This window comes from Lepidochelys kempii, chromosome 7, assembly GCF_965140265.1.
Source record: "Lepidochelys kempii isolate rLepKem1 chromosome 7, rLepKem1.hap2, whole genome shotgun sequence".
Classification (NCBI taxonomy): Eukaryota; Metazoa; Chordata; order Testudines; family Cheloniidae; genus Lepidochelys; species Lepidochelys kempii.
The window spans coordinates 114530045-114557818 of record NC_133262.1 but is presented as its reverse complement, the minus strand read 5'-3'; the positions used below and the strand labels follow the sequence as shown (position 1 = coordinate 114557818).

At 44.6% G+C, this 27774-nt stretch overlaps 2 protein-coding genes across 5 annotated transcripts in view; one reads left to right on the top strand and one right to left on the bottom strand.

The window, feature by feature from the left end:
• DCLRE1A (DNA cross-link repair 1A) overlaps positions 1 to 27774 on the bottom strand; it is an 86232-nt gene that overhangs the window by 11288 nt on the left and 47170 nt on the right. The window contains exon 12 of one of the 2 annotated variants that reach the window (XM_073354314.1): positions 13383 to 14171. The exons of the other annotated variant lie outside the window; for it this stretch is intronic. The gene's annotated coding sequence lies outside the window, so the exon portion shown is untranslated. Of the gene's footprint in view, positions 1 to 13382; positions 14172 to 27774 lie in introns of those variants that run through there. 2 annotated transcript variants of the gene reach the window in all.
• On the top strand, positions 83 to 27494 carry PLEKHS1 (pleckstrin homology domain containing S1). 3 transcript variants are annotated; one of them, XM_073354327.1, is made up of 15 exons: positions 83 to 444; positions 3380 to 3425; positions 5154 to 5242; positions 5350 to 5456; positions 7102 to 7236; positions 8657 to 8705; positions 9245 to 9361; positions 10178 to 10288; positions 15263 to 15373; positions 15894 to 15997; positions 18235 to 18444; positions 20066 to 20167; positions 22867 to 23002; positions 24610 to 24678; positions 25731 to 27494. In XM_073354327.1, exons 2-14 carry the CDS (start codon positions 3395 to 3397, stop codon positions 24676 to 24678), a joined length of 1371 nt encoding a protein of 456 aa, XP_073210428.1. In that variant the 5' UTR covers positions 83 to 444; positions 3380 to 3394; the 3' UTR covers positions 25731 to 27494. The 3 variants fall into 3 exon arrangements, with proteins under 3 accessions (XP_073210428.1, XP_073210427.1, XP_073210426.1); XM_073354326.1 differs by having other exon boundaries at positions 8657 to 8732; positions 15894 to 15976; XM_073354325.1 differs by having other exon boundaries at positions 8657 to 8732.

Below are 27774 nucleotides of genomic sequence, written 5' to 3'. Positions count from 1 at the left end.
TAAAATAACATTATCTACAAAGAATGATAGAGTAAGCAAAATGTCAGGCTTGTGCTGAGGAAAAATATAGACCAACGGCAAAACTGAAACAAGAAAACAAGATTGTCATTGTTTTTCTTCTGTCTAGGAGACATTTATGGCTAAATCGAGCATGCATTTTTTTTAAATTAATCAGTGTATATTAATCTCCTGGATTTCCCCTTTTTGAACAATTTGTCATTCAACTAAGCTGCTCTGGTAAAATGTGCCATATGGTGGAAGCTTGGGAATTTCCTTGTGTGTCATATTTCACATTGTTTGTGTTTCGCCAACTGGTATAAGTAGGTAGTAACAGGGCATGGCAGCAACACAGAATAGTGAGGTTGGGAGACCGATACAGTGGATCTGTGACCATATAAAGGTGCATATTTCTAAGATCATCTACACAGTAGCCACCTGTTGCCTGTAAGTACCAATACAGCTTGTTTGTCATTCACAGTGTTATGTTTGAAGTTTAAGATTAACCTCCATGTTAATTCATTTGCAGGACTTAATTTGCATTTTTAAAGGCTGAAAGAAATCAAATCTCTTAATACAAAAGCCTGAAGAAGTACAATCATAAAATTGCCATTGTCTATCCTGAATGAGATCTTCTCTGTTTAAAAAGGTTCCGCCCCCACCCCAATGAAAGAAAATGATTAATCTCAATGATTAAATTGTTTACAAAATATCAGTTGAGATAATGTGGATGACTAAGAGCCCGATTGTAATTTAGTTTCTTTTGTCTTTCTACCCACATAGCCTAACCTTTACTCAAATTTAGATGAGTCTTTTTTCCTGCTCCCTTTGTAGACTCCTGCAACGTTGCTTTTGTGACTGTTACAGCCTTCTGAAGACTTTGTTAATCAGGTTTTAAAGAGCTTTCCTGGGCCGTCCATTGAAACAAAAGGGGCCTCAGAGTAATATGAAAATTAAGACGTAGAATGCAAGTGGCTACGCGTTCTTTTTTTCAATGCTCCAACATTTTTATTTGAAGTTTTAAAGGGCAATGGATGAAATCGTATTCAGTACATTAGATAACAGATATTCCACCATAGCATTTAACTGCAAAACCCCCTCTCACAAGGGAAAAAACACACGGGTTTCCAAAAAGAAAAAAAAAAAGTACAAATTCTCTCTCGAGGTCTCTATTGGCACTAGGTTTGCAGTGGGTTGTCTTCCCACCTGAAACAGCAGCCACCTGAGTCAACTGCTTCGATCTCTATCCTGGAATATGGTTGGGGTCACCCAAAAAGTTAAATGTCAGGAGACGGAGGCCAGAAAATAAAGAACTATCTCTTACCACCCACTTCACTGTCACACATAGTGTCTGATGAAATTGGAGTAAAAGAAGCCACCTAAATCTCTCAGTCTGGAAGGGAACCTGGCTAAGCACTAGAGGAGGAAATTGCAACACTTTCAGATTTTCCTGGCAACGGGAGGCATTGCAACTACTTGTGTGGGACTAGTTAGTTATTGCTGCTATAACTGATAGCCAGGTCAAATCAAAGTTGTTATAAGAAGCAGACCTGTTACAAGTAACAGTGGCATTTTTTAGAGCTATTGAGAACTGCTTCCCAAGTGAAAGAACAGAACGGTATCTAACTGAGAGTGTCATCTACAAAAGGCAAACAAATGAAAGAGACCAGATTTGTTTTTCAATAAATGTGGAAGTAATTGCACTCCCATGCACTGCTACAGACTAGGGACCCAGTGGCTAGGCAGCAGTTCTGCAGAAAAGGACCTAGGGATTACAGTGGACGAGAAGCTGGATATGAGTCTACAGTGTGCCCTGCTTGCCAAGAAGACTAAGGGCATTTTGGGCTGTATAAGTAGGAACATTGCCAGAAGATCAAGGGACATGATCATTCCCCTCTATTTGGCATTGGTGAGACCTCATCTGGAGTACACTACAAGAAGGATGTGGAAAAATTGGAAAGAGTCCAGCGGAGGGCAACAAAAATGATTAGGGGACTGGAACACATGATTTATGAGGAGAGGCTGAGGGAACTGGGATTATTTAGTCTGAAGAAGAGAAGAATGAGGGGGGATTTGATAGCTGCTTTCAGCTACCTGAAAGGGGGTTCCAAAGAGGATGGATCTAAAGACTGTTCTCAGTGGTAGCAGATGACAGAACAAGGAATAATGGTCTCAAGTTGCAGTGGGGGAGGTTTAGGTTGGACATTAGGAAAAACTTTTTCACTAAGAGGGTGGTGAAGCATTGGAATGGGTTACCTAGGGAGGTGATGGAATCTCCTTCCTTAGAGGTTTTTAAGGTCAGGCCTGACAAAGCCCTGGCTGGGGTGATGTAGTTGGGGATTGGTCAGGCTTTGAGCAGGGGGTTGGACTAGATGACCTCCTGACGTCCCTTCCAACCCTGATATTCTATGATTAATTGTAACATAATGCAAAGGCATCCAGCACATGGAGCGTGGTGACATACACACAATAAAGTAACCAGCTGGCACAAGTTTGTTGCTGTCAGCCCAAACTGCAAAGAAATAGGAAGGCAAAGTATAGCTAGAAGACAAAGCTGTGATTGTGATGATGCAGAAATGGAGTTCTTGGTTGGGTAAAAGTGTTGAAAGGCACGATACCTAAAGCAACAACAAAAATACAGCAAATGGAGTATTAATCTAAAATCACTTCCTACCACCAAACTCCTTATGGGTTCAGTTCCACATTAGGATTCTGATGTAGGTCTGGTCCTACTAAAAACTTATTTTTTTAAATGTTGTTAGAAATACACATCAAAGCACCTCTGCAAAATTCTACCCTACTATTAGACAGGTTCTTTTTCCTTCTCTGTTACTCACTGGTTATATAACATTGGGCAGATCACTTAACTTCTCTTGGTCACAGTGCAATCTCAATTACATCAATGAAAATGTGGAGTAATTCCAGTGAAAAGGAATCTGAATCTATACCGAGATAACTGAGAACAGATGTTCTCCCTCAAATACCCAGGCTATAAAATACATATCTACCCCCTTTGCTGTGTGTCATGGACCCAGACCTTTCTAACTTCCATTGAAAATCATTCTGTTTTTCAGTGCCAATCACACTGAGCACTGCCAGAAACAAATAATCATAATAAACATTGTTTCATGGTTACAGTTGCTGTTTATTTGTGAAAGGGACAGAAAGTAAAATTCTTTGGGCAGGTTTCCTTGGTGCCAAGCAAATCCACTTGGCCTATATAAAAAGATATTTGTGATCATTTTTGGGAAAGTTTGTGATGTGTTTTCTTTACTAAGCGCTAGATTCTGCCAGTGGAGTTCCTTGCCAACAAAGGCACTGCTCAGCTCACGTCAGGGTGAAAGAATCTAGCCCTAAATCTCTGCTTGTTTTCATTTTCTAGGTCAAAGCAATCGGAATGGCTTTCAAATCTACAAAAAACTCCACAGGTAAGAATTAGAATCTACTGAGATTTGTCAAATGAAAAGTTGTTCCAGCTTTCAAATTATTACAATTCTTATGTAACATCCCCACCAATGAGGTGCTGGGCATCTCACAGAGAAGGAATGAGGCAAGTCTCTTTCCTAAAGACATTTCAATGGACAACATAGAACGTATGGGAAAGGAATGCAGCATACAAAAAAGTGAGAGGTTAAATTGGCATATACCATATGTTAATGCCATAATTCTACCCCCTGTGGCTTCTTCCAGTAACCACATGCTCCAACGCAGCCTTCTCCCCTAAAAAAACAGCATCTTTTCCTGTCAGACTTGGTTTGAACTGAGTTTGAGATGGATAGAGTGTAAAGCAGTGGTCCCCAAACTTTTTATGTTGCACCCCCTTACCTCTGTCTGCGCCCGCCTCGCTCCCTCCCTGCCTCCGAGAACTGCAGTCGGGAGCTGGGGCCATGGTCAGGGCTGGGGCCAGAGCTGCAGCTGTGGTTGGAGCCAAGGACCAAGAATGGGGCTGAAGCCATGGCTGGGCCAGAAGCCGGGGCTGCAGTTGTGGCCCCAGGTTGGGGCAGGGCCGGGTATAGGGCTGGGACCGAGTGTGGGAGTGGAGTTGCTGCCGGGCCACGGAGCCACTTCTGGGCCATGGTCAGGGCCAGCAGCCGTGTGTGGGAGCAGGGCTGGGAGCCAGGGCCGGGGCTGGCAGTGGGGCCAGAGCAGAGCTGAGGCAGGCACTCCCTCCCCGCCCTCCTGGGAGCTGGCCTGGACCCCCTCCCCCCGAACGTTCCTCCAGACCCCCCAGTTTGGGGACCACTGGTGTAAAGGAACTAAACCAAACAAGTAGGGGACACATTTGGTAGTTCCAAGACATTCATGTCTTTTCTAAAGGCCATGGCAAAACTCCCATTGACTTCAGTGTGTATATCTATCTATCTATTTAGCTAGGTCCAAGATGGGGTTTGCTGTGGGTGAAGGCATGTCCTTTATAGGCTCTCCAGCTGCCTCCACATAGTCCTTGGGCACCTTAAAAATAAATCTACATCTTAAAGGCTGGCTTCCAGGTTATAAAGAGTTAAGACTAGAACTTGCTTATCTACAGCCCATTTGGAGGAATTGCAAAGCACATTAAATAGGAAGGAGTTAGATTTTGATTAATCAATTCCACCCAGTGATCACAAACTGAGCTAGCTTGCCGTGGTGTGCTGCATCATGAGTCTATGCATTTGGATTTGTTTTCCCCAGAGGCATTAGCTTGCATTTTCCCCATTTTACTTTCTGTCCATGTCGCTCCTGTTTTTAGTTCCTTCCTTGCACCAAAGTATTTTCTGTCCTCTCTGGTGTTTGTAACTCTTCCAAATTGAATGCCATCTGCAAATTTCATTAGTGTGCTATTTACTCCCTCTTGCAAAACACTGATGAAGAAGTTAAATTAGACCAGACCTAACACAGACCCTTGCACCTCCTCAATGCAATACATTGTCAGTTATCACTACCCTGTGTTTACAATTTTGGGGCAGTCGGCAGCAATAAAATCAACATAAATGGGAATGTGATTGGACCTTGCACTTTATAGCTGTTATTTGTGCTTGTCTTCTCACTGAACAGGCTTCATGGCCTCTGAAGCACAGAAGCCAAGTGCTCAGGAGACCTTTGGAAGCAGGCCCATGTAGGAGATTAATTAACAACAAATGGAGTGACGGTGCCATTCATTTCTATTTGTTTGGTAGGAAATCAAGTCAACTTTTTTCAGGATGATGAAGTCTGCAAGCACGGTGACTTTATCAAATCCCCACCTCCTCAGCTTTTCACTACACAGGTACAGTAAACCCAAATTAGTCATCCTCCAGCAATCCCTTAACACGCCTCTGTTATTTCTGCTGTTCTGAGTTTTATCGAGAGGCAAACTGACTTTCCTTTCTGCAGAGTTCTTGGAAAAAACGATGTTTTACCTTGTGCAAGTCTAGCAAGAGATGCTACACCCTGAAGTACCTTAAAGGCCAACAGATAAAGGGTTTCATTGCAATTGACCAGTAGGTATCTGAAGTTCATCACTTTTTCTTTTAAACCACACATCAGCAGTCTGAAATGAGATCACAGATTTAACCTTTTGCTGCTGATTTAGCCCATGCAAGTCAATGGAAAGACTCCCACTGACTTCAGTAGGCTTTGGATGAGCTTGAAAGTGTTGTATTATTTGATAGACTTAATGGGATTTATATATACAAAAACCAAGCTACAACTGTGTAAAGGATCCAGGTATTATATCAGCTGCACACACTGCTAAAACAAAGGCTTCTATTACCTACAGTCATAGGTCTCTTATCTTCTCCAAGGACAACATCAAGTACTCCTACATACAAAGGGATTCTGCCACACTGATGCTGAAGAGCACCTTTCTCCACACTGGGACTTTACACGGAAGGATCTATTCAGCTTCGGGAGGGCTTTCAGAAACTGGTCCAAGGCTGGTGCATTTCAGCTGGATACACACTCTAGGCCTGATCCCACACTCCTTGTGCACTCCAGATACCTACATAGTCCTAGCAGGACCTAATTTTGTCAATTAGGCAGTGGCCCCTTGTGGGGAGCTCAGGGAGGGATTATATGGGCGATAGCACAGGCTGCCCTGCCTCTTCCCACCCACACTGGGATAGCACGCGACCATGGCAGTGCATAAAGGGATTAGTCACTGCACAGCACCAGGCACACTTCTTTGGGCAGGCTACGGCAAAGGAGGTTCGTTGGGCACTCTCTCCGGCCTTTGGCTGCGTGTACATGAACCAATCACACTCTAGCCCGGGGTGTTTGGGATATATAAGAAATGCAGGATCGGGCCCAGAAACAATAAAGCTTCTCCAATGGTTTTTGCACCTTGGGCCTGATCCAAAGCCCACTGAAGTGCACAAGAGTCTTTACATTGGCTTCAAAGACCTGTGGATGGGCCCTTCCCCCACCCCCACAGGCCTCATATTTCTGTTGTGCTTCTTCGTTATAAGAAAGCAAACAGTGCAGTTCTCTTTAAGCAATTCTTTATGTCTGAAAACTTTCCAGCCAGCTGAATCAAAAGGGTTATTTTGAATGCTGTAACAACAGACTAATTCTACCCAGAAAGCTGTGGGGGGTGTTTTTTTTTTCTTTTACGAATATAAAAGTAGCTTTTTTCACCTCTAGTTGAATATTTTTTGTTTCTTTTAAAATTTTCTGATTTAAAAAAAAAGGGAGGGGAAGTAAGGAAGGAAGGAAGAAATAGCAGTTTCAGGTTCCAAAAACTGAATTTTTCCCCATTTTCGAAAAACAAACATTGTGGGAGCATTTCCATTGAAAACCCAGGACATTTTTATTTTATGTATTTATTGACTTTTGCGTAACCCCTTCTGTGGAAAGACCTTACATTTCTCAGCCAGCTCTATTGTTAACATTGGCTGTGTTTTAAAACATGTTGTAATCATTACAACAGTGCCTAGCAAAGTGGGGGCCTGTTCTTGGCTGGCCCTGAGGAACCACCATAGTAAACGTGATTCATTAATCTCAGAGGAAGAGTTATTGAAGCAAGAGCATAGAAATGATCAGGAAGGCTTTGATCCTCATGGCTTTTATGGATGATCATTTCACAGTGTGCATCAATGTATGGGATAAGCCTTATGTAAGTAAATGTTTCATATGCATGTCCAACAGGATTTCAAATATAGAGATTGGCATAAGTAATTATGAGAAGATGACAGCAGTAAGGAAGATGTTCAAATGCCACCCTGAGGAAGTGATATCCATCAGCACAAATAGCAGGGATTACTACCTCATTGGGAAGGACAGGTACTTGTGGTGAGGGTGGGGGGATGGCAGAGGGCATAGCCACCAGAACAAGTGTCTCTTGGGATCCATGGGGAAAGAAATTCTTAGCCCTGCTCACAGAGAATCAACTGTAGGGGACATGCCTGCCCTGGGGGAAATAGGGCAGGATCATTCTGTACAGTCCAGAGGGAGAATAGACTGTAGGGGAATGATTCAGGAGTTGACCCCTAGCTGCCTGGTTCCCACACATGTCCCCACTGTACCTAGAACCTACTCCCACTCCACAGGTGGAAAACAGAGAAAGAACCAGTGGAACTCTTTGCCAGAGGATGTTATGAAGGCCAAGACTGTAACAGGGTTCAAAAAAGAACTAGATAAGTTCATGGAGGATAGGTCCATCAATGGCTATTTTAGCCAGGATGGGCAGGGATAGTGTCCCTAGCCTCTGTTTGCCAGAAGCTGGGAATAGGCGACAGGGGATGGATCACTTGATGATTACCTGTTCTGTTCATTCCCTCTGGGGGCACCTGGCATTGGCCACTGTTGGAAGAGAGGATACTGGGCTAGACGGACCTTTGGTCTGACCCAGTGTGGCTGTTCTTATGTTCTGTTGTTCTTAAAGAACAGGAATTAATGCTGCTTCAGCAGCCAATAGAAATTTGATCAGGAGGGAGCATGCTTTGTAGAGGGGCTCCCAGCTGCTTTGCCCCAGATTTTCTCCCTTTTCTTCCCCTCCTGCTGCTGTGTCAATGAGAGTGTTTTTCATCAAAGTAAGTACTGCAGGATGGTACCCTGTACTCATAAGCGAAGCAGGAAGAACATGCCTAAGCCCAAAGAGAAAAAACACCAAATACCTAGTTATCATTCAAGCATGCATTCACGCGGTGCATTGTTCCCTTAAGTCATCTAGTGGGAAAAGTTCCAGAGCCCATCAAATTGGTCCTACTTGTGAACAAAATGCAGCGTCTCCTTCCTAGTTGTCTTACAATGTGACCATGGTGTGGAGCCTGAGACGCACCTCACAGGAATTCTCCACACATGCCAGAAGTGAGCTTTTAGAGACCATCTTTCCACTGTGTGATCTCACTGGCCTTTATTAGCCAATGCTTTGTGTAATGGGCTGTAGTCATATGCTCCTATGCACAGCCCAAACTTGGTTTTGAATGGGCTGCCTACAGAAACAGGAGCCTCCTCACAGAACCAATCTTTCAGGGGACATTTTGGCCAATGGGACTGCATAGTTTTTGGGTCTGCTGGCCACACTCCTACCATTCCCTAAGGCCACCACGCTACAGCAGAGTGAGCTCCCCTAAGGCAGTAATCTACCATCATTGACATCAGTGGATGTAGGTTTAGGTTATTAGGAAGACAGAGATGCACCATTTATTTTTTCTTGTGCATGATAATACTGAACTTTTCGTTTCATCATTCCAACCCACAGGGAACAAGTTGAGGACTGGTTCACTTCCCTGTCTTCAGCCCGCATGAAGGTAAAAGAAGATGGCTTCTCTGCTCAGGTGACGTTATAGTACTAAAAGAGTCAGCTGTTACATGCACAAATCAGCCTCTTTAAAAAGAGCGGTTTGTAATTTCATTAGTAACTTGTGAAGAGAGGGAATCTATACATTGAAATTTGCTGGTTTAGACCCTAAGTATATTAAGTGCACTTTCCCTATAACACCGGTTTCCTAATGAACAAGAGATTCCTTTAGGGTGAAATCCACCCCTGTGCAGAGGCCCCACACAATGCCTGCTCACCACTTAAGACCCACTTAAACGCTAAAGAATCTCTTGTTCATTAGGAAACATGTACTTGTAGAAGTAAAGTGCACAGGACTTAAAGAGTACATGGGCCTTGTGCAGGGGTGAATTTCACCCTTCATCTCTCAGAATGACAGTGTATCCCTAATTCTCATTTCTTGAGCCTTGGAGCTAAAACTCTGCAACACTGGGAACCACGTGGGCTTCTAAGAGCAGATTTTTGTCCATGGACCCATCTGTCCTCATACTGCTGTCACTGAACTCCTAGAACCAGAATCCTGCAGCTCAGAGAAGCAAAGGTCGGCCCCTCTCTTCGCCACCAGCCTTTGATGAAACAGTTGTGAGCACCCACGAGGAGATTCCGAGTGACTGCAACAAAACTGAAGTAAGGGGCTATTGCTAATGAGTCTGCTGCTAGTGCTACATGTGACCCTTGGTGTGTATAATTGAACCTCTCAGTGAAAAGGAAGTTCTCCTGAGCTCAGGGCAGCATGCACTCGGGCAAGTGGCCTGACAGGAACATTTTGCTTTCTCTTGGGATTGCAAAGTAGAAGTTAAGGCTTGAATGTGAGGGAATTCCGATAAAAGGCTCATGCTGTCTGGCCTATCGGCATTTAAGAAAATTTTGGGGTTTAGGATGGTGATGGCCTCAGCTGGAAACCTCGCTGGCTATTTCAGCAAATGGGCCAAGAATGATGGGCCTGGAGACTGAACGACCCTCCCATCCCTAAAGGAGGTCCCCTTTAGCACATCAGAGTTGGCACATCTTACCAAAGCCAAGTGCAGGATGCTTCCCTGGCTGCCACCTGTGAAGTTCCTGATTGGTGGTTAGGATTTAAGGTCTGAAGAGAGAATCAAAGGCACAAATGGGAGGTAGGTGTCCAACTTCCATTGACTTCCTATGGGAGTGGGGCACCAAACTGTCCTTTGTCAATCCCGCTTCCCCCTCAATATTTAAAAAGAAAGGAAAAAAGTACTGCTGCGTTCCAGGTGTGCCTGCAGACTTGTCTAGGGAAAGCAAATGAATAGCTGCCAGGAAAGCAGTGCTTAGTGGAGTCGCAAAGTACCACACGAACAGGCAGCGCAACAAAGGTCCAGAGGGAGCGTAACGAAGACCGTGCTCTGTTACCAACCGACCCCCACCAATAACACAGCTGCAATACTCTGCACAGGGTGTCAGTGTTTTCCCTTTGGTGTGCAGGTGGAAGATCCCGCAGACGACAAGAAAAGGCCCCACTCAGATCCTGGCTCTCGCGGTCTCCCTGAACAGCAGCCTCGCCACAGCTTACCGGCGCCTCTTCGTCCTAGTCTGGTGAGCATGGCTAGCGGGGCCTGTAACGCCTCTTAGACATGGAAAGGTTGCAGGGATGCTCGTGAACCTGGGGCACTAGAGAGTTGACAGTGGCGCAGCTGCACCGATGCAGCTGCGGTGCTGTCAGGTCTCTCATGTCGCTGCTCTGAGCCAACAGGAGAGAGCTCTCCCACTGGCTTAACTACTCCAGCCCCACAAGCTCTGTTGGGGGGAGATGCTCTCTCGCCAACATAATGCTGTCCACCCAGGTGTTTATGTCAGTGTCCCTTACATCACTCAGTGAGGTGATTTAAGCTGCAGCATATACCTAGCTTTATTGTCATGCCTCATCTACCCTGAATATCTGTATGAACGGTGACTCAACACCCCCCTAGCAAGTCTAGCTGGCTCCGACTGTTAACCTCTTCTAACTGGCTGTGATTATTTCTTGTGTAGCTCTAACAGTTGCTCCTTCCCCTTCTGAGAGCATGACTGAGAATTCCCTCACAGTGGGGGCAAGTTGTCACAGCTCCATTGATTTTAATGGAGTTACAACACTTTACACAAGCTGAGGCTCTGCCCTTGCTAACGTAGTTGTAGACTGTGCCCATGTTCTTCCTGAATTGTCTTTCAAGCATCTCTCAGGGGTTGCCTACACACAAAAATTGCACTGGTTTAATTCAAATTGATTAAAAACCTCTTTAGTTAAACTGGGTGCCCAGCCCTGCATGAATACTCTTGAATCAGCATAAACCTGGTTTAGCTGGTTTAGCTTACACCTTTAACTGATTTCAGCCAGGCTTAAAATAGGAGTGTTTACACATAGACAGTTGCACCAGTTTAACTAAATCAGATGAAAATTACACCACTCGTTAAACCAGTGCTATTTTGTGTGCAGACCAGACCTCTGGCTCACCCACTTCTCTTTTACCTGCTAATCCTTCTCAGGTTTGTATTGCCTTGGAGCAAAATGCTGGGCCCTTGTTGTGTAACAGGCAGCATAGAAGTCCCTTTTTGCTGCGGGTGCCAGTTCTGGGCTGACGGACTAGGAGGACTGTGGACAGGAGAGGTGGGGCACACAGGGACTTCACACGACCTTCAGTTTGGATTGGGGGAGCTCTGTTTTCTGTTCGAGACTATGCAAAAAGTACAATGAATAGCCTTGCCCAACAGCTAACAAGGAATAGCATTCATCATGGTTTATTTGATAATAAGAGGTAGTAAATTTCTTAGTACAATATTATCAGCTCCAGATCATTCCTGCACATATTGCTACTTGGATAGCTGTCTCCTGGCTTGTACTTTTGTGTTTATTTCCTTTTCTAGAAGTATGACTCTACATTTACTGGTATTAGATTGTAGTGAATTACTAGTGACTCACTATTGTAGGCCCTGATCTGTAAACTCTTCCTCAGGTAATTAATTCTGACTCTCACAAATAGACATGACTGGGTCTACTTGTGTAAGGACTCATTCATCTGAGTAAGGGTTTGCAGGATCCAGTCCCTAATCTATCCAAATCACTCCACACTTTGAGGCCAGGGACCCATCTCTTTGTTGTCCCTCTGGTTCCCATGACAGCTAATTCCAAGTTGAATTTACATACTCTAAATAATGAATATGTTAAAAGGAACCCAGGTCCTGACTCCCACTCCCCGCTACTAACTCCTTGGATTAAGCTATTTATTATGATTTTATTACTTGTATTGCAGTAGCAACTAAAGGCCCCACTCAGAATGGGGGTCTTACTGTGCGAGGCACTGCCAACACACATAATGAAAAGGACTCAAAAGGGCTTATATTCTTGGCAGAACTCCTGATAGGCACTCCAGGTGGGGGAACACCACTGATCGCTATTCAGCCAGTTTCACATCCCACTTTGTGCTATTTTTAATCTGCGTGGTACTTATCCAATTTCTTCCTAGTTTTATGATGTGCCACTATGATCTGGATTCAACAAGGTACTCAAGTCATGCCTAGCTTTAAGCATATAAATACTCTCACTGAAGTTAACGACGCTACTCAAGTGCTTAAAGTTAGGTGTATGCTTAAGCACGTGGCTGAATCAGGGCCTATATCAAATGCCTTTTGAAATCCAGCACTGCTGCAGTATATCCTCTGCATTACATTTTTGTCCTGAATCTGTGATAATAGCTAATAAGATTATTCCATTTGTTTGGCAAGAAAGAATTTAGATACACATGTATTGGTGTAATTTAGGGCTCAATCCTGGAAGGTAAGGAGTAGAGCTAGGAACGAAATAGTTTTCCCATCCCAGAAAAATTTGAGATTTCAAAAGATATTCCCATTCCAAATCAGGGCAAAATTAATTAAATAAATAAACCCCCCAAACAAACAAACAAACAAAAAACCACCTCAAATGTTCACAACTCAACGATCCCCAGAAAATTCTGTTTAGCTCAATCAAAATGTTTCATTTTTACTTTTTTTAAATGTTCCATTTTGTGATGGTTTTTTATTAAAAAAAAAAAAAAGTTAAACTATAATTAGCTTAAAATTTGAAACAAAACGTTGTTTTGAACCAAAAAACTGGAATTTTTCACTTCAAAAATGTCAAAAATACAACGGACAGTTTCAAAACTGTTTTGTTTTGTTTTTTAAATATTTTGAACTGAGAAATTGGTCAGAAATGACCCATCTTGCATGAACTGTTTCAGTTTTGACAAGTTAGCGTCTGACCAAAAAAATGGTTACTTGAAAAATTCCAGCCAGCTCTAGTGTCAAGCTTCCTTCCCCACTCTAAACTCTAGGGTACAGATGTGGGGACCTGCATGAAAGACCCCCCTAAGCTTATTCTTACCAGCTTAGGTTAAAAACTTCCCCAAGGTACAAACTTTGCCTTGTCCTTGAACCCTATGCTGCTACCACCAAGCGTCTTACACAAAGACCAGGGAAAGAGCCCACTTGGAGACGTCTTCCCCCAAAATATCCCCCCAAGCCCTACACCCCCTTTCCTGGGGAAGACTTGATAAGAATCCTCACCAATTTGTACAGGTGAACACAGACCCAAACCCTTGGATCTTAAGAACAATGAAAAATCAATCAGGTTCTTAAAAGAAGAATTTTAATTAAAGAAAAGGTAAAAGAATCACCTCTGTAAAATCAGGATGGTAAATACCTTACAGGGTAATCAGATTCAAAACACAGAGAATCCCTCTAGGAAAAGCCTTAAGTTACAAAAAGACACAGAAACAGGAATATACATTCCATCCAGCACAGCTTATTTTACCAGCCATTAAACAAAGGAAATCTAATGCATTTCTAGCCAGATTATTTACTAACTAACAGTTGTAAGACTGCATTCCTGATCTGTTCCTGGCAAAAGCATCACACAGACAGACGAACCGTTTGTCCCCCTCCCCCTCCAGATTTGAAAGTATCTTGTTTCCTCATTGGTCATTTTGGTCAGGTGCCAGCGATGTTATCTTAGCTTCTTAACCCTTTACAGGAGAAAGGGTTTTGCCTCTGGCCAGGAGGGATTTTATAGCACTGAATACAGAAAGGTGGTTACTCTTCCCTTTACTAGTGATGAGCATTCAACTCTCACTGAAGTCAGCAGGAGCTGAGAGTCTTCAGCTTCTCACTGGAATGTTCAACACCCTACAGGATCAAGCCTTTAGGCACCTTGTTCACTTAGGGCCTGATTGAAAGTCCACTGAAGACAAGGGAGGGTCTGTCTCCACTGACGTCAGTGGACCTTAGATCAGGACTGTAGAGTCCCATCTTTGCTCCCATTGGCTTCTATGGGAACATTCTTGGACCTGTGTTGACTCTAGGCTCCAATAAGTGCCAGCCTTTGTGTTGTAATCAGTGAATACCAACAAGGCACAAAAATCAATTGGTCATTCCTCATTTCTGTTCAATGCCAGTTTCCTCCTTTTCCCTGAAAGAAAGAGTGTAATTAGTTTGCTTTATGTTGAAAACAGTAATATATTCAGTGGCACATTTAGTAGCTTTAAAATGTATTGCCATGGAAGATGTAATAGAGAGATAAAGAAGGAATGCATCAAACATGGCATGGAGAAGTTTTCTGATAAGAAGCTAAATACTAATTATGCTCTGCAGGACAATCAAATCAAGAGGGGGAGGGAATGTAGAGATGGCGGATTTAGCTTGGAGAAGTGACTTGTTCCTCCATGACTTGTTAAATACTCCTGGTCTTTCTGAAGGACCGTTCTGTGCTAGCTCCTACTGAGGGCAAAGCAAACCATCCAGTATATACTGGGCTCAATTTCTACTCTCAGATAGCCAGGCATAGCTTCCAGCCCACTGAGCTTTGCAAGTCAATAGCTGAAACTGCTGTCTAGCCAATAATTCACTCTTTATTCAGGCAAGACTCCCACTGCTTTTAACAGAGGGGATCAAAGATGAATAATGTCTCCTTTTCATTGAAAAAAGTTGACACTTTTCAACCAGTTCTAGATTTCAGTGAGGGTGTTTTTTTAAGTGAGGACATCAGGACTGGGTGTGGAGCAAAGAACCCAGGTACAAATCCTCAAAGATATTTAGGCCCCTAACCCCCATTGTTGTCAAGGGGGTTAAGCATCTGAATAACTTTGAGGATTGGGGCCCCAGTGTGCACAAGGGACACAACATCCATACGGGATCCTGTGTAAATTTTTGACCATTAGACCTGATGTTTGAACGCAGCAGCTATTTCTGCATATGCAGTCATTTGCGAGGGCAGGCAATGGTGGGTACAAACATTGCATCCACAAATCAGCTATTTAGATATCTACAGTAAATGATATTAATACTCACAGCTTTGCACCTGCAGCTGATTGAGTGTATAACTGAGGGCAAAGACAGAAGCCTTGTTCAGAAGTCAGACGTATGGTGTTATTATTTCTGCCTTTGAGGAGCAAGTCTTCCCACAACCCTTCCCAACGGATTTTTCCCAAGGAAATGGAAAGAATATGTCAGATGTAGATAATGTAATGTCCTATTAAACATGGAAGCATTTTTTTTAAACAGAATAACAATTCTGAAAAGACCAGCCAATGTCAGCTGCTGCTGGATTCAGATGAGAACACCGGAGAGAATGGGGAAGAATATTATGCTTCTCCAAGCAGTGTTCTAGCACAGGTAAGCCACATCAGGTAGGTTTCTCTGTTGATCCTGCTCCAAGAGAATATTCAGTTGTCCAAACCCAATGGTAGCAAGGTTGCTTGAGAACCTAACTCACAAATCATTGGCTAGCAGGAATCATAGAATATCAGGGTTGGAAGGGACCTCAGGAGGTCATCTAGTCCAACCCCCTGCTCAAAGCAGGACCAATCCCCAATTTTTGCCCCAGATTCCAAAATGGCCCCCTCAAGGATTGAACTCACAACCCTGGGTTTAGCAGGCTAATGCTCAAACCACTGAGCTATCCCTCCCCCCAGTTAAATTAAGATGGAAGAGAAGAACAATGTAGTGCACACTGGTTTGGGAAGGAATGCATCTGAGCTTGGATTAGCAGAGTATTTTGGTTAACTGAGGTTTGGCTGAGCTGCATTAGCCACAATACAGCACAAATGGACCCTACATAAAGAAGCTGAGGGGACTCCTTGGTGGATGAAGAGAGAAAATGTTTACCTCCCACGTTGTTTTTCATTGTCAACAGCTGGAAAGTGAGCTATCGAAGTCTGATCCCCCAGTTCAATCACACAACCCAATGCAGAAGGAGGATCATCTCAGCAGGAAGTTGTACGTGTTGATGAAACCTCTGTAGGTAGCACTTTCTTTTAGTATTTAAAAATCAATACAATGTAACGATATGATCAGAGCTGCGTTCCTGCTGTCTACAGGAGGAAATCTACAGAACGCACCCTGTTTGGGAGAGGCTTTCTTGGGGCTATGGGCAGAGGTGAAAGTAAGCCGGTATGCCCCAGTATGGCATACTGGCAAGAGCCAGTGCATCGTACCGGGACCGGCTTTCCCCGACAGCAATATAAAGCCCTGGAGTAGCAGCGGTGGGGCTCAGGCGGGGATTTAAAGGGCTGGAACGGTAGTGGTTGCCGGAGCCCCAAGCCCTTTAAATCTCCGCCTAAGCCCTGCTGCCAAAGCCCTGGGGTAGTGGTGGCGGGGCTCCGGCAGGGATTTAAATGGCCATGGAGCTCCAGCCACTGCTCCTGCCCCAGCCCTTTAAATCCCTGCCAGAGCCCTGGTGCTGGAGCCCTAGGGTAGCGGCGGTGGGGGTCCGGCAGGGATTTAAAGGGCCGGGGCGGTAGCAGCGGCTGGAGCCCCGGGGCCCTTTAAATTCCTGATGGAGCCTGGCCGCTGCTACCCCCGAGCTACCAGCGGCAGAGGTGGCTGGGAGCCCCGGGGCTCGGGAGCGATTTAAAGGGCCCAGGGCTCCAGCAGCTGCTACCACAGCGGAGCCCCAGGCCCTTTAAAGCTCTGCCAGAGCCCAAAGCCCCAAGGTAGCAGTGGCAGCCGGGAGCCCCCAGGGCTCCTCAGTGATTTAAAGGGCCCGGGGCTCCGCTGCGGTAGCAGCAGCTGGAGCCCTGGGCCCTTTAAATCACTGAGGGGCCCTGGGGGCTCCCGGCCGCCTCTGCAGCTGGTAGCTCAGGGTTGATTTAAAGGGCCCTGGGCTCCCAGTCTCCACTACTGCAGATGAAGCCCTGGCCCTTTAAATCAAGATTTAAAGGGCCCGGCGATTTAAGGCCCTGCCTCTTCCTGTTGAGGCCATGTCTCTTCCAGTTTAAGCCACGCCCCCTGCTCAGGACTCCAGCGTACCCGTAAATCCTTTAACTTACTTTCACCCCTGGCTATGGGGGAGAGATTACTAGAGTGAAAATCAAATTCACTTCAGAAATTTATATATTATGACATCCTGACAGGCTTACACAGAATAAAATGTGGCACTGTAAGAAGTTGACTGATGTTTTTTCTGGGCTAAACAATGTAACATCTGCAGCCATGTACATTCACAGACACCCAAGCCAGACACTCATTAGAGCAGGCAATGTTGTGCAGTTGTTAAAAAAGAACTGTTTCCTGGTATGCCTCTGCCTCGCTGGGCAATCTTGGACAAGTCACCTCTCTGTACCTCAATTTTCCTACCTATAAAACAGGTCTAATATTACTTACTTCATAGATGTTTGCTTGATGTTTGCAATATGCATCAGTATTGTCACATGAAAGACAGTACAGAAGTGCAGAGTATTAATCCAGGGTCACATAGAAACTTCACAGCTTTCACTATGCACCAGAGGGTGGCCACTAAGAACTTCAGTGACAACAGCATAGAAGTCAGATCCTCCAGTTCCAAAATATTAGGCCCCTAACTCTTGAGTTATAGGAGAATTTCCATTGGCTGTTGTCATTAATACTTGTGACACACAGATGAACAATTCTGATTCTCTCCAATGGAAGACAGTAGTCTGTACACACTCATGTACACCAGTTCATTACAATATTATTTAATTGCACATTTTATATTAATATTATATGTGGAACTGGGAATAGAACTCAAGACCTTGCACTCCAGATCACAAGTCTGTCCCATTTGAGTTAAAGGATCTCTCCATTAACTGTTGGTACTAATTGGTACTCTTTTCAGGCCTCCAGCCACTAGAAGGTGCAACAAATAATCTGACAAGCATTTGAGCAGGTCTGACACATTGTATCCAATAGAGGTTAATGATGCATGCTCCCACAAGCCAGTATATTGCAGTGCCAACAATCTCCACTTCCTTTCCTTGTTAAACCAAGTTGCTTGGAATAGTTTTCATTTTTAATAAATATTCTTTCAATATTGCAAGTGTTTTGGTTTTTATGCTCCATTTTTAGGAGGCCAGTTTAGTTCATTTAGCTGTAATTTTGGCCATTGGATTTGCTACAAGAACTTCTTGTTCTTTGCCTCACTGACATCTATTTGACACAACTTCAAACACAACAAGAGTAACCGTGACTTGACATGCCAGCCCTGTGCATTTTTTATTAGCGTTCTTATTCATTAGGTTGCCTGAAGAGAAACTCCAGCCCACATGCAGAAGTGATGAATTCCTGACCCTTCCCAGAAGCCAAGAAAATAGCATAGATTTAAGAAACTGCGAGGCAGATGAAAACCAACAACAGCTCATGCAAAGCAGTACCAATAAGCAGCTAACTGAAGAGAGAAAGCCAAATGCATCGTCACTATCCGTGGTTCAGTTATCTATAATAATCAAGTAAGGATGTTTTGGGCTGAAATATGTAATAGAATGCTCTTTAAAAGTAATCACATTAGGCCCAGATCTTTGAGATAGCTATTATGGACTTAAATAGCCGCATTGCTCCTTGTTCTAGTCAATATCACACAAGCCAGAAATGGATGAATGTAAGAATTGTGAGCTTTGACTTTGCGATGGCCAGGTCTTAAAAACCAAACACGCCGCATAACACTTTTAAGAGTAGGTGCTGTTGCTCTTTAGGGTCTGTTTTGGGCTGAGGAAGGAGATGAAAGCCCTGATCGTGTTTGGAAAGAGTTTACTAGTGGTGTTTTTATTTATTAATATGCACAATTAGAAGTTTTCTATCTGCTTCCTTGTCTCTTGCAAGATAGTGAAGAGTGTGATTTCTAGCACAAAACAGCAGTAAAAGCATTAGAAGGTGTTTAGGCATTGAAATCAATGGGAGTTACGCATCTAAACGCCTTTCAAGATCAGAGCCAGAAGAGTCTGCCTATTAAACCCCCTATTTTACCTATCTCATCCAAGGAGAAAGGAGGTACTGTGTTAGTAATAAATAACAGCCACACCTTCCCCATCATCTAGACCAGAGGTAGGCAAACTACGGCCCGCGGGACCCTCCTGCCCAGCCCCTGAGCTCCTGGCTGGGGAGGCTAGTTCCTGGCCCCTCTCCTGCTGTTCCCCCTCCCCTGCAGCCTCAGCTCACTGCGCAGCCGGTGCAATGCTCTGGGCAATGGGGCTGTAAGCTTTTGCCAGGCAGCGCAGCTGCAGAGCCGTGGCCTGACCCAGTGCTCTGTGCTGCGTGGTGGCGTGGCTGGCTCCAGCTGGGCAGCACGGCTGCCTGTCCTGGTGCTCTGGGTGGCGTGGCTGTAATGCCACCAGCCACTGGTGCTCCAGGCAACACGGTAAGGGGGCAGGGAGCAGGAGGGGTTGGATAGAGGGCAGAGGAGTTTGGGGTGGTGGTCAGGGGTGTGGATAGGGGTTGGAGCAGTCAGAGGGCAGGGAACGGGGGGGTTGAATGGGGGCAGGGATCCCAGGGGGGCAGTCAGGAAGGAGAAGGGGGGTTGGATGGGGTGGTGGGGGGACAGTCAGGGGCAGGGGTTCCTGGGGCGGTCAGGGGACAGGGAACGGCAGGGGTTGGATGGGGCAGGAGTCCAGGGGGGGCCCATCAGGAGGCGAGAAGCAGGGCGTGAGAAGTAGGGGGGGGTCGGATAGGGGACAGAGGCTGGGCCACGCCTGGCTGTTTGCGGAGGCACAGCCTCCCCTAACGGGCCCTCCATACAATTTCGGAAACCCGATATGGCCCTCAGGCCAAAACATTTGTGCGCCCCTGATCTAGACCTTGGGCAAGCTTCTTAATGGTGAGATCTCATGGAGCAGAATATTCTCCAAGAGAAATGCTGACAAATCCAGCATCTGCAATATTTAACAGTAGGCTAGATAATGCCCTGAAGGACAGACTGTAGGGAACAATAATGAACTTTCACAAGGGTGAGGAAGGAAGGCACGGATTAGATGACCTGAATGATGTTTTCCATCTCTACTTCCTATCATTAGTGAGTATGTGCTTCAGTTGTCTGATTGGTAGAGTCTGACTTGTCTACAACATCCTCTCTTACAGCAAAGTCACAGAGGACAGCCAACTACAAGAGGTGGATATTTGTATCCCTCATGCTGATGTCACCAGTAATCTAACGCTTATTGAAGCAGCAGGACAAATATGGTAGGGCCTTTACGTCTGATGGTGGTGGGTACTTGTCCAGATGTAAATGCCTGTCAAGCACTATATAAGAGCTAGGTATTTCTTTTGTGTCAGGCAGGGGGTAGTGACCATTGGGAAAGCATTAGCCTAAAGGCTATTCTTCTAATATCAGCATGAATGGCATAATTTGTCAGTTGTCCATTATGCATATGGTAAACTCACTTGTGTTTATGTGACCCTCAGTGGAACAGGGGCAGGGAAGGGCTAATAGGATGATCAGAGGAATGGAAAACCTACCTTACAAGAGGAGACTCGAGGAGCTTGGCTTGATTAGCCTAACCAAAAGAAGGCTGAGGGGAGATATGATCATTCTCTATAAATACACCAGAGGGATAAATACCAGAGAGGGAGAGGAGTTATTTAAGTGCCAAAGCTAACACAAGAACAAATGGATATAAACTGGCCATCAACAAGTGTAGGCTTGAAATTAGATGAAGGTTTCTAACCATCAGAGGAGTGAAGTTCTGGAACAGCCTTCAAAGGGAAGTAGTGGGGGCAAAAAAAACTTAACTTGTTTCAAGACTGAACTTGATAAGTTTGTGGAGGAGATGGTGTGATGAGATTGCCTACAACGGCATGTGGCCCATCTGCAACTGCTAGCAGCAAAAATCCCCAGTGTCTGAAGATGGGGCAGGCTCTGATTTACTACAGAGAATTTTTTCCCAGGTATCTGGCTGGTGGATCTTGCCCATGTGATCAGGGTCTAACTAATTGCCATATTTGGGCCCAGGAAGGAATTTTCCCCTGGATCAGATTGGTAGAGACCTAGGGGGGTTTCACCTTCCTCTGTAGGTCACTTGCTGGTTTGAACTAGAGTAAATGGTAGCTTCTTTGTAACCTGAAGTATTTAAACCATGATTTGAGGACTTCCGTAACCTCTGGCTGAGTTGCCAGTCTATTACAGGAGGGGGGTGGGTGAGGTTCTGTAGCTTGTGATGTGCAAGATGGTCCAGTCTGTCCTTAAAGTCTATGAGGGCCAGGGGGTGCACGTCTTGTTAAATATCAATAAGTAAAAGCTTTTCTACCAAAAATCTCCCAGCATTTTGTATGGTTGGACAAGTTATTAGCCCCATATTATGGGTGGGGAAGCTGTAACCCAGGAAAATTCAGTGATATGCAGAAGGTGTCCGATTCTGACCCCAGTCTACCACTAATCAAGAGGCAGTTTTGTGGGAAGATGTGATAATACTTTGCGGTGGGGGAGTGTGTTTTGATGGTTCAAAGCATCAGAAAGATTATGGGCTCGTATTTGGAGCAAGGGCCTAGGAGGCAGGACTCTTGGATTCTACTCCCAGATGAATCGCTGGTTTGCTTTGTGTCTTAAAACAAATCACTTCAGCTCTTTGCACCGCAGGTTAATATTACTATGCACAGATGAGCAAAGCTATCTCACATGCCTGTGGTGTGGTTTAAATAAGGAGTGTTGGCAGAGAGCCTAGGGTTCAATGCAGACTGTAAGTGCAAAGTGCTAGTGAGTTGTTTCAGACAGGCTGACCTGAGTGGGAGTCCCAGCATTATGGCAGCCAGGTATTCTCTAACCATTTTCAGCACTGGGAATAGTCCAGACATGGTCACTCTTGGATGTTGGGTGCACAGTTCTCCCAGCAGCGTTGCAGGGTAAGTAGGCAGTGTGGAAGTCAGTCCTCTCCCTAGATCTTCAGTATCAATAAAGTAGCAGAGAGGAAAGAGGAGCAGGGTAAAGGACAGACCGCGTGGAAGATTAGTTCAGTGTTTCATCCTTGTCCCCTGCTGTGCCGCCTCTTGCTCTTTCACTGCTGCTCAGCAGTAAGAGTGGCTCTCGCCACGGCTTTGATGTACCACACTTATCAGCTGGACTGTGCGTCTGGAGGAAATAATTTTTTCAGCCCCTATCCGCGAGAGCAGGAAACACCACAAAAGAATCAGAGATGGGGCCCAGCTGCAAAACTTGGATCTGGACCTAAATACCCAGGGCAACCCTAGTGGGAATTCATACTGAAAGGATTTGGCTGCTTTCAGCTGGCAACGGTTTTGGAACAGAGCATCAGATCAAGGGGTCAACGGGCTTCCAGGCTGCTAATCCGCCGGGAGAAGCCAGGAGAGATCAGCAGCAAAGAGAGGCCAGCTGAAGGATTCTAAGGGAGTTGACTGAAATTGCCACAAGGGTAGTTGGAGGCAGAGTTTTGATGCATCCCTTTACAGGGACAGCCACAACGCTCTGATCCTGCTGTTCAGATGCCGAGTTTTAGTTCTGTCTGGGCTGCAAAGGTGGCCTGGAAAGAGCCTCTCAGGTAAATGAAGAGCTAACTTCTCTCCCTCAGAGGCAGTGTAGTTACATCAGCAGAGTGTTTGTCCCCGCACTGTTCAGAACCAAACAGGGTAAGTCCCTGCCCTGCCTGGTGACCCTACCCAAGCCAGACCTCTTAGATTAAGGGAGGACAATGCTGCATGACCTGTAATCAGATCCCCGCTAGAAGTACCAGCTGGAATGGATGAAGCCGTTTGGTTAAAACCAAGAATCAGACCAAAAAGCAATGATCCCTTTTAACCTGTTTACCACTTCCCATTTTGGTTCAGGGCCATGCAGCACAGTTGGAGTGAAACAGTTCAGTCAATTGTGTTTGGACAGCGGGCCCAAACAATCCCATTCATGCTCTTTGTCTCTTCTTCCCCCTCCCTAGTGTCTCTCACTGGAAGGGTCCCAGCCACTTAGGCTGTATATTTCACCACGGGGATCACATAGTGGCTGTGAATGACCTGCGCACACAGAGCATGGATGAGGTTTCCTTGTTTATCAGCAGGTCCATGAGAAAGAAGGTAAGCCCTAATGGTGATTGGTCGGGGAAAAGAGACATAGCTTTGGGGGTCAGATTATGATCTCACAAGGGCTTCTGCCAATCCAAGCCTCAGAGTTTCAGGAGCTCACTCCTGTCCTGAGGAACTATGGAGAGTAGCTGAGATTAGCTGTGTTCCCTCACATCTCTTGGTCCCTAGCAATATCTGAATGGATATTGATCATCATCATATGACTAGGGGATTAGCCCTGGGGGCAGGGTTCCAAAGGTTGTGACTAGGGCCAGGAAGAGATCCAAATGCATGACACAGCAGTGCTGGCAAGAAATCGTTACACCTTTCATAAAAGGCAGACACCCACTGAGAGTTAACCCTTTCTTAGCAGTCTATTCATGGCACCCACTCCATCATATAAATGTACATGTCTGTATAGTTAAGGTTGCAGAACAGTTTAACTTATAACCTTGGGTTTTCACACACTTATAACTGCCCACAAGTCACACTTGGGACTGATGCTTTCCATGCACGTTCTGTCCCAAAGGGGGAAATTCTTTGTGGGGGCGGGAAATCAGCGCAAACTCCTTTTTGCCATTTTTGAGCTCTGCAAGGGTTTATACCCGCCCTTTACCCCAGTGCCTGGCAAGCAGATAGCTCAAAATCACTCAACTTTGGAACGTGCATTCTGAGGGCTATTTACGTGCCAAGTCTATTGAATGTTTTTTTTTAAATTGGTTGGATGCTAATAAAGTTATAAGCAACAGAAAAATCATTTCTGGTCAGGAGCCTCAGCAGAGATAGAGGCTGCTGCTGAGACCATTTGCACAAAAGGTGGTTGTGAACACAAAATCCACCCCAACCACTGCTGTCTTAGCTCCAGGCATAGGAGGTAATCACCAGTAGCATCAACATCAAAATCCCACTCTGTACCGATTTGCAATAACACCCCAGACTCCCATGGAATGGAAGGACCAGAGTGTCCACATTGTGATTCTTGAGATGCTGAGCAGTTATAAATCTCATGCAGTCCATCAGTGGATGTGACGGGTGCTCAGCATCTTTTGGTTTCAAGCCTTTAGGCTGTTAGCTTCTTGGATTAAGGAAATGCCTGTTTATTGTGTATGTAGGAGGTTGCTTGAAGTGTTCAATCCATAGGATGTTTTACTCACACTCAGAATGTTGGGAACAGAACCTAGGAGTCCTGATTCCCCTTCCCTAACCGTTGGGCGTAACTCCTTTTTCAACACTCATCACCTTCTGGTAGAGGGCTGGAAGTCTGAGTAGGCCCTCACAGTACATAGCACCAATATACGTTGGGTCCCATGTGGAGAGCTATATTTCTCTCAGCTAAGCTGCAATCTTGGCACGCATGATCTCCGCACCCCACCCTCCCCATACGGGCACCTTTATGTTTGGATCTGCTGAGGTCACCCAATGCCAGTGTAGCCTGAGCAATAGAAAGCCTGTCTCAAATACCAAGAGACAATCCAAATAACACTGTTAATAGATGAGGGTATTTAGATGGGGGGGTTACGGGGAGGCTTAGGGGAGCAGTGATATTTTATCAGATGTGGAATTTACTGAGCTATAACAAGGTGAACCTTGTGTGTGTGTTTTCGTTTGTTTTTCTATAGGTGAAACTTACTATCCGTCGGATCCCAGATTCAGACATTTTCCATATTAAAGGATGTTCATGTTCCTAGGTAAGTGCCACCATTTTAATGGCACCTGTTACTGCAAAAGAGGTTGTTTCTTCCCACCCTAGGAGTAATGTAATTCACTGTACTCAAAGCAATGCACGTTTATTCTACCCCAGGCGAGGCTTAAGTTCATATAGGGAGAAAAAAAATCTATGTTTTTATTGATCACATTTATTGCAGTAGTGCATAGGGACCCGATTGTGCAGGGATTGTACAAACAGTTGTATAGTCCCTGCCCCAAAGTGCTTAAATAGATGTGCAGACAAAGGGTAGGGGAAAGGGATATAACATGTGATAAAGAAATCGTGCTTTCATATTCAGTACCACACAATCCTTCCAAACAGTCTTCCCCATTCAGAGTTGTCGCTGTTATGTGCGGCTCTATGACGAGTAAGAACTGACTGTTTTTATTCCTGATTTGCAATGGTCTCCACACAAAAGTATCTCTCTTCTTGCTATGGAAACCTCTGTTTCAGTGCTCTCTAATGCGTAATAAAAGCTGACCTTGTCCCATGCTGTAGGGACTTCTGCCTACTGAAACAAGGGTGATCATATTCTGCTGTAACATATACAGATTCAAAAGAGTCTTATAATAAAGCACGGAACACCTTGCTTGCCATAGCCTCCTTGAGAGTAGGTCAAATTTATTATGCCAACTAGATCATCGTATAGGGACATATTCACCATTGGTATTAGCAGGTGCAACCAGCAGCAGTAGATTTGTCTAAGCTTCAGCTAGTATGTCTGGATTCTAGCTGAACAGGATGGGCCAAAACTTACCACAGGTGTAAGAAGCAGCTATAACTCATATCCAAGTTGGTCTGGTTGCCCCCTGTTTACTCCAATAGTGAGTTTACTCACAAGTGTAGCATGTACACTTTGAAATTCCATGTGAACCTTCCCCCAAACCCAAGATTTTGCTCACTCAAGATGGCAACAGTATCAGTGAAGCCAATCATAAGGATTAATAATGTTTATACAATGAATTCACTTCATTTCTGCTCAGAAGGTCAATTTCTGAAGGTTTTCAAGCCTCTGTCTCTTCTGTTTTGCAGATAAGTGGTTGCCATGTGCATATTCCTGAAGATGGAAGGATCATTATTTAATATTTCTATTCCAGTTGCACTCAGATGCCTCACTGTGTTGTGCCCTGTATAAACACATAGGGTCCTATTTAGAAGGCATCAACTGTGACACTGAAGGCAGAAGGAAAAAGGACAACATCTGCCTGAAGAACTTCCATTCATTCAAAGTGGTGGGGGGGCTGTTTCTCTTTAAATTGTCTTTTTTGAGCAACATCGCTGGTGCCACAACAACGCCGTTACTTGATCGGAGGACTGTTTTTCTCATGGCTAAGATGGCTTCAGATGTGATTCAAATTGGGAGTCTTCTTTGGTTTTGCAGACAAATCAGCCTTCAGGACAATCTTCCAGCCTTGAAAATGGCCACCATGCCATTGAATTGCAGTACAAACAACTAACTTCCTTCTCCTAACTAGGGGGGAACAAAGGAGGTAGAAATGGCGTTAGAAGTAATTTCCTGCCACTTCCTGGAGCAAATGTTCATGAAGGGAGGCATTAATAGGTATAAAATCTGTCTGCAGTTGTCTTTGGAAAAACACTATTGCAGAGAAATTTGCATATATCCGTTGAAGCAGAAAATGAACCATGCAATCTGCATCTCTCTGTTATGGCTCTCACTATTATGGCAATAGTGTTGTTCCTATGGCAAAATGAAGTTTTGGTAGATTTGTCTAGCACTGCAAGTTCATTTGTTTTCAGAAAATTTCAGAAAATTTGGGATTCATTTCCTACTTTTGTGAGTCAGAACCAAGGTGCTACCAAGTGATTGTCAGCTGCTGCTTCCTATTATGTCAGATTGTGTACAGTATAGATATTACATGGTGTGATTTTATTTTTGATGCAGATTGTATTCTATCTATAAAACACAGAGGTGAGAGTCATGTGATGAATTAGAGGGACATGAGCTATGTTCCACAGGGATGTGATGCAATTTAACATGTTCCTATGACTGCATGACCTGCCCAAAATTATCCCAGCTGGACTTGCTCTAACATTCCAAACCTTTCTGGGGCTTCAAACACCCCCTGCATTTAAACAAAAAATGGACTTGCCACAGAAGTATTGCTTTCTTCCCCCAATTACACCTGCCCAAAGCTCTGGATGGGCAATATACAACCCACGTCCAATAACAACTTTTCTAGACCTACAAGACTTTTCTAGACCTACATCATGGCTTAAATAGTCAACATTTCATGGCCCTTCTGGGGTAGCAACAGCAGCTTTATACTAATGGGAATGGGAGATACCCAACTCCCATTATGACCCAACACTCCCCTCTAGCAATGGAAGGCCCAAAGGCAATGACTTTAGACTTGTGCTATTCTTAGGTCGAGAGGTGTTATTTTTAGATCACTTTTAGGTGTTTTACCTTTAATTTTAAAGTTCTCTGAGCTGTGCACAGCTGAACCATAGTCCTTCTCTTTGTATCTAAGTGTTATATAAAATATAATATATTGTATGAATGATGTATGTGCCTTTGTAGCCATTACGTTCTACTGTGTGGTTATCCTAACCAGCCTGGTGTAAGTTTAGTGCTACCTTGGGTGTTTTTCTCCTCACCAGCTAGGGCAGCAAGGAGGAAGGGAGGTTGGAGCGTTAATTGTCATGATCAGTTAAAACATTAACAGGCTGCACATCTATTGTACTGTGATTTCCTGTAATCTAATGCAATAGATGCCTGTAAGAGGGTGAATAACTGACAGTTAATTTCCATTTTCCCACGGCACACACTTTCATTACTGGCCACTTTTCTTTTTTTTAAATCTCAGATATTAACTGTGACCTTTGTATCTCTCCATGATTGTTATGGTAAAGTCACTGGTGGGGGCAGGGGAGAATCCACAATTAGTCAGAGAGAAGAGGAGCTCATTAGAGGTTGACTGTGGGAAGGGACTTCTCCAAATTGACAAACTTGTATTGTGAAAGGTGGGGGAGGGAGGCACAAAATCTAACATGTATAAAACAGACTGTGGCTCATAATTTTTCTTGGCATTTCCCGTGCCATGAGACACATCAG

Coding starts and splice junctions, on each gene's coding strand:
- PLEKHS1 (XM_073354325.1), top strand. CDS start 3,395: ATGGCTTTCAAATCTACAAAAAACTCCACAG. Junction 7,237..8,656: donor TACCTCATTGGGAAGGACAG/GTACTTGTGGTG, acceptor TCCAACCCACAG/GGAACAAGTTGAGGACTGGT. Junction 15,998..18,234: donor TACGTGTTGATGAAACCTCT/GTAGGTAGCACT, acceptor CTTATTCATTAG/GTTGCCTGAAGAGAAACTCC.